Here is a 6,541-nt window from a genome sequence, read left to right on the forward strand (position 1 = left end):
CAAATCCCCTCCTCACCCGAAGTTTCCGATTACCTCACGAGGCAACGATTCTCACCTCACCCCCGCCCATCCCGGCCTGCCATTCTTAGAATTCCCTCCCCCTCCCCCTCCCCCGATACCCCGCCCAGGATTACTCCATCCTCCCCCTCCCCCGATGCCCCGCCCAGGATCACTCTCCATCTCCCTCCACCCCATGCCGCGGCCAAATCCCTTCCCCCTCCCCTTTCCCCCTTTTGCCTATCTTGGGTCTGCGAATTTTTGGACTTCAGACACATTTCCAAACACACTACGAACGCATACATTACAATAATTTTGTTCTGATGGTCCCTAATACATGTAGAGGTATCGCATCACCTTGGCTGCTTTCGTTCTGACATCTTGCTCGTGATCTGACAGCAAGGCAATAATCTGCTCACAAATCTGAGCTGCAGACTGTGATGTGTAATAATGTGGTGGGGCATTGTACATGAGGAAAGCGAGGAATGTCAATGCGTTCCCTCTGACCGCAGGAAGCACATTCCTTAGGAAGGCGGCACAGCTCCTTATGTACAAGGGGATCTGGTTGTCCAAGTGTTTGGCAATGTGCCTGGAGATGGTGCTTAAATAGTTCTCATAATCCAGGGTGGTCTCCTCCGAGGAAATGTGTTGGAACATCTTGGATATGTTTGCTGACTCCATTACTGGAGCGTAGGAATTCAGCACGGATTTGCAGACGTTGGTGACTTCAATGCTCTCAGCGTTGAGATGTAGCAGCATGCGGATCAAGGTGCACTTGATGTGCTCCATATGTGGAGGGTTCATTTCCACACTCCCAAATCTTATTAGCTTGCCAAGAACGTTAAACGGCGCAGCTCTCATTGTCTCATGCTGATGTTCCAAGTAAGGCTGAACTGCCAGTGCCACATCACCAAGAATGGGATTTGTATAATCCTCCTGGAGCTGACCCAGAACTTTGCACATGCTCAACATTGCCTCAACAGCAATGAGATTCTCGGGTTTGGACTTCTGGTCAATCACAGATAACATTGTGGACAACAGTTTGGTGCAGTATGTGTCTATCCGTTGAGAAGCTCCAATTGCAGCATTTCCCAAACCTTGTACAGCGAGCCATTGGACAATTGGGGACTCATCAAGCAAACATCGAAACAAACTTTCCAGAAGGGTATCCATCAGCAACAAGTCCCACACCACGGAATGATTTAAAAGCTCCCCAAAGAAGGCAGCTATTGTGATCCTCTGACTCTCTCCTATGTTGACACGGCAAGGAGTGAGTTGCTCCACAATGCTGATCAGATGCGGGGCAGCACACGCGGTCAATGTGCTTGCCAGCAGTGTAACCCCCTCATGGTGCTTTCTTGGGCTCACAATGGGATCCCAACCTCCCATTTCTCTCATGATGCGATCATCTCCCTTTCCCTGTGACAGGACAGCTCGAAGAACCTCAGCTGAGTAAATGCAAGCGTCGGCATAATTCAGTCTTAGAGCAGGGCCGAAGGTGTTCCCAGCCTTTGGAATTGTCAGAAGGTTGGTTGAAAAGCGAACCCAGACACTGAAGCTGAGATGAATCAGAAGGGTGCTGACTAACTGGGGGTAGAGAATGTTTATCACGTGCCCTGAGTCAGGCTCACATACCACATCACGAAGAGCACAGAGGACTGCTAAAGACTGCTGAGTTGCTCAATAATTTGTATCTGTGACATGGCAATATCTGCCGTCATCATACAATGATTTGATGTTGTTCAGTAAGAATTTGGCCGGTGCTAATGCATTACGTGTCAGGAGGGATCGCCATATGTCACAAATATATCCATCAAATGGAATGGGGTAAGTGAGGAGAGCGGACAAAACTGCTGGCAGATGGTGTGAGGCCAGAATGGAGATTGAATGCGTCACTGCATTTCTCACCCGCGGCTCAGTAATTGAACGCAAGTGACGGCTCAATACTTTGATTGTTCCCCAAACGTCTGCAAGGGTGGTTCCACGTGTTGTAATGAGGACATTTGTCACAATAGAAGCTGTGCAGGAAATGTTCCGGTGCTTGTCTGTCAGCCCTTTAAAGACTGTGAAGAGTAGAGTGTTCAACTGCTCATGGGCTATGCACTTAAATAAAACGTTACCGACAGCAGTGCAGGTTTGAAAGAGGGCCTGACTGGTAAATTGCTTTAATCCGCCTTTGTTGGCTTTCAGATGCTCCACTTCCTTATCTCGATGACCCACTGGAAAGCCTTCAAGGTGTAACTGGATATACAGCAATCCATACAAGCTTTTAATGGCTGCCTCCCTTACAACATGCGATGGATCTGCACATTGAAGCCCCACACATCCAATAATCCTCACCAAGTTATGGGATGGCACCTTATTGCTAACTTGCAGTTTCTCCAGGTAAAATGTCACCAGCTGTAAAGTGCTCTCCATTGCCTTTTCTCGCTCATGGCCCCGTGTGGATTGGATGTCAGTCTCCATGGTTTTAAATACAGAATGAAGCCCATCAGGAGACAGATCCAAAAGTAAGCATTGCTTCAGGAGACCCTGCACCGAGGCCATTGTGTCGGTGTGAAGCTTCTGTCTCTCTGCCATGTCTATGTTTGTACTTTGGTCGGCAGTGCTGCTCTCCCAATCTGGCAAACTGAAGACACGATTCAAACAGATGCTAATCAGCTCAGTCTCACTTCTCAGTGAAGGCTGCAGTTTGATGAGGGCTTCACAGGCGTCCATGGCAGAATTTCGAACCCAAGTGCTCAATATCTCCTTTGGTTCGGCAGTGATCAGCTCCTGCATGCAGCTCAGCAATTCTGCCTTTCTGCTCAGAGTGTAGGGTGGGTGTTCTTCGCTGTGTTGGAGAGCTTTGGCCAACAGTGTCACAGTGTTTGTCAAACTTAATTTCAGTGTCAAGTCCTTCACCTTGGATTTCAATCCAAACATCTTGGTGTTGAAAAGAGCCAACACATTGTGCTGAATGTCGGTCTCGATTCTGGGCAGAATGAGGTCCCGAGGACAACGTGACATAATCTGCCCATAGCATAAAATGAGCGTGCTTTTAACTTTCATTATGTGATTGTCAACCTGGTGAAAGGGACTTGATATGCACAAACGATTGAACTCCATGAAAGCCTTCAGTGTGGTGAGCGTGGTATCTAAGTGTGTTACAGCACAGTCACCAATTCCAGCGGCTACCCTGTCTCTCTCGAAATCTTCATTGTGCTCAACACTCTGAAGCATCTGATGAAGACTTTTACTGACGATGTCTTTGTCTTGGGTCAGTCGGAGCACTCTCCCTAAACACTTGTACAGAAAAGCCCTCTCTGTTGGATACAGGCGATAGGTGTGAATGCAGTGGGTCATTTCTGCGATGAGCTGGGTGATCCACACCTTATCCGCGATTGCCTCCAGAGTCTGGGACACAACCCCCAACAGTTTCTCTTCCCACTCATTCTGGAGATTGGGCTTCTCTGAATTCTCCTCCAGAAAGTTACATAACATTGGGAATTCCTTGTCCCATACTCTCACTGATGCTGGGTGGATGTCCATTGCCAGGAGATATAGTAAGCCCAGAGCAGGAACACCTCTGCCTTTTCCATGGCACAGAGAAGAAGACACAATCAATAGCCGCATTAGCAGTGTACGAGGCTCAGGAAGATTTGGATAGTCCGCGTAATTAAGAACAAATTGTGTATTGCTGGCCATCAGTCTCTTTATTCCAACGCAATATGAGGAACCACAGACTATTGTAAAGGCTTCAGTGTACTTCACTGTGATCACAAACTCCAGTAGGTAGGACCAGAGGACATCGCCAATCGGTAAAGTTCCCACCATCAATTTCAGCAATCCTTCGCACTGTCTCCTTAAATCCTTATCCGTAACCACGGCCGCCATTACGCTGCAGAACACCTCTTCGCTTTCAGTACTCTCCTCGTTCTCCTCGATGGGCAGAGCACACTGTTGGATGATAAATTCCACCAGCTGCTTTCCTCCCTCTCGCTCCAAGTAATTGTGACAGGCCATGGTGTATATTACCTGGGCAAGGATTCCTTTCACTCTGTTACTCCCAGTTAAAAGTGATCGTCGCACACAATTCAGAATCTGATCCTGCTGACTCTCCATGTTTGAAGGGACAGTATCGAGAAGGTACTTCAGCACGGCCAGTGCCCCGAGTTGAATTTGCTCATTGTCAATTGCCAGTTGCATCCGAAGGATCTCGAGTATCTGGCTTGTAAATGCCGGAGCTAGAACTCTGAAGCAGCAAAGGATTTCATTTAGCTGCTTCTCAGAAAAGGTGTGTTGCGGTTGTTCCATCACAATACAGATCTGCTCATGGAAAGTGATCAGCAGAATCTGCATTTGTGTCACGAGTACTTCACTGTTCCTCTCGATGGCAGTGCGCAGGACAGTGCACAGACACCGAGTGACAGAAACATGGGGAAAGGTTTCCTGGTACACCAAGAGAAGGGTTGGAATTAAGCTGGGGAGCTCCTCGTCCAGTTTGTCATTGGGTAGTAGCTGGATTATCTGGGCGACTGTTTCTAGTATTGCTCTGCTCACCTTGGGCTCTTTCATGGGCAGCCAGGAATTCAAAAGCAGATCGTAAGCCGCAGAAATCTCATGAAAGAACATCTTCTTCTCAAGTTTAGGTTTTCCGGTCCCCTCTGGGTTTGACAGGTACATTTGAATGCTCTCACTAAAAAGCCCCAATGAAACACAGAGAGTCCACTTCATTTCCCCATCAGTTATTCCATGCAGTGTGGGGAGCATGTTTCTCAAGACAGGCTTGAGCCGAGGTACCAAACAATGCACGTTTGTTCTACACAGCCTTGCCAGTGTCAGCACCATGTAGAAATATGCTTGGGTCCATGGTTGGCACCCCGACTCGATGTGCTTGAAAATTTCAATGGGAAACCTGGCACCCAGACTAACCAGGAGGCAACTTGCTGCTTCCTGATGGTCAACATGCTCTGATCTGATCATGTTCATCAAAGCCAAGTTGCTCAGTTTTTTAGCCAGCCGTGTGTGTAAGTGTCCAAGGTTATCCTTTATTGCCAACGTCATCGCCGTTAGTAAGGCCCAACGTGGGGCCGGCTGCAACTTGTTTTTGGTCAGATACTTATGGCAGTACGTAAGGACGTATTTATGATTGATCCTTCCCAGTTCTTGCAGTGACTCAGTTAATCTCATTGGAACAAAGTCATCTTCATCAGAAAACAGACTGATAATCATGGCCATCGAACACTTTATTCTGTTTGTCACCATTTTGCTGGAATTCAATCACTTCTCTTGTTTCACACAATGTGTCCTAGTGATAAACAGACTTGTAACAACACAGAGCTCTCTGCTTTTACTCACGATTATCACCAGTATTGCTGCTGTTATGTTGTCGATTTGATATTCCGACCTTTCTTTGTCTCGACCCGAACACGGGCTCTTTCTCTCCTGTGAAGGAACTTCTCACACACAGAGATGTCCGTCCTATGCAGACCTTTCTTTGTAGATTCCTAATTCGATGGTCTTGAATTAATTTAATGCTTTAAAGCTTTTGGTTGATTGCTTTGAAAAAAATTCTTTGAAAAACTCTCTCCCTCCTTCTCCTCGTGGTCAAACACAAAGTTTAACTGCTGGATGACCAAGCAGCCGACAGCTTTATGTGGAAAAGGCACCGTGTCATAATTTCCTGCTTTTGTGAAGTCACGAATTTCATTGTGACGTCATGTGACTTGAGCTGTCACATGACCAGCCAGGTGATGACCTCACTGGTGAGGGTGAGCTCACAATTGATTGAGTCGTGTATCTATGGGTTGATTGTTAAACTGCTTTTACAATAATTGTTCAGAAAGCTAATGATCAATAATACAGATTGAAGTGCAGAATGTATCAATGTGTGTTGCTGACAGGGTGCACGGACCCTCCATGCCTCAGATTTCCATTATGAGCTCCCAACGGGTGAAGCTCTTCACTGGGAGTCTGAGCCTGTAATATCTCCCTTGCACAGCACCATTGCCGGGGTTCAGCTCCAAGCAGTAACCATGGGCTATATGGATTGCAGTCAGGTGTATCAGTTATACCAGGGTTTCAATTCTTTCTCCGAGCGACTATTGGCCACGCTGCCCACCTGCAGCATCAGAAATGGTTGTGACCCCATCAGAATGGACCAATAGTGTAAGGGTGAGCCCCAGGGCACGCACAGCAATGTTTGCTCATCTCTGGCCTCATTTCTGCAACTGTGCTTGAGGTAGATTCATAAGAACATAAGAACATAAGAAATAGGAGCAGGAATCGGCCATACGTCCTCTCAAGCCTGCTCCGCCATTTAATCCGATCATGGCTGATCCGATCATGGACTCAAGCTCACTTCCCTGCCCACTCCCCATAACTCTTTAGTCCCTTATCGGTTAAGAGACTGTCTATCTTTGTCTTAAATTTATTCAATGACTCAGCTTCCACAGATCTCTGAGGCAGCGAATTCCACAGATTTACAAACCTCAGAGAAAAGAAATCCCTCCTCATCTCAGTTTTAAATGGGCGGCTCCTTATTCTAAGATTATGCCCCCTA

The 6,541-nt window shown here is 47.1% G+C and overlaps 1 protein-coding gene across 1 annotated transcript; it reads right to left on the bottom strand.

The window, feature by feature from the left end:
- Positions 1 to 327: 327 nt before the first annotated feature.
- Positions 328 to 5,244, bottom strand: LOC139256616 (maestro heat-like repeat-containing protein family member 1). The gene is made up of 2 exons (XM_070874276.1): positions 1,906 to 5,244; positions 328 to 1,584 (listed from the first exon to the last, which is right to left on the bottom strand). Exons 1-2 carry the CDS (start codon positions 5,242 to 5,244, stop codon positions 328 to 330), a joined length of 4,596 nt encoding a protein of 1,531 aa, XP_070730377.1.
- Positions 5,245 to 6,541: the final 1,297 nt, after the last annotated feature.

The sequence above is a fragment of the Pristiophorus japonicus genome, unplaced genomic scaffold (genome assembly GCF_044704955.1).
Source record: "Pristiophorus japonicus isolate sPriJap1 unplaced genomic scaffold, sPriJap1.hap1 HAP1_SCAFFOLD_75, whole genome shotgun sequence".
Lineage (NCBI taxonomy): Eukaryota > Metazoa > Chordata > Chondrichthyes > Pristiophoridae > Pristiophorus > Pristiophorus japonicus.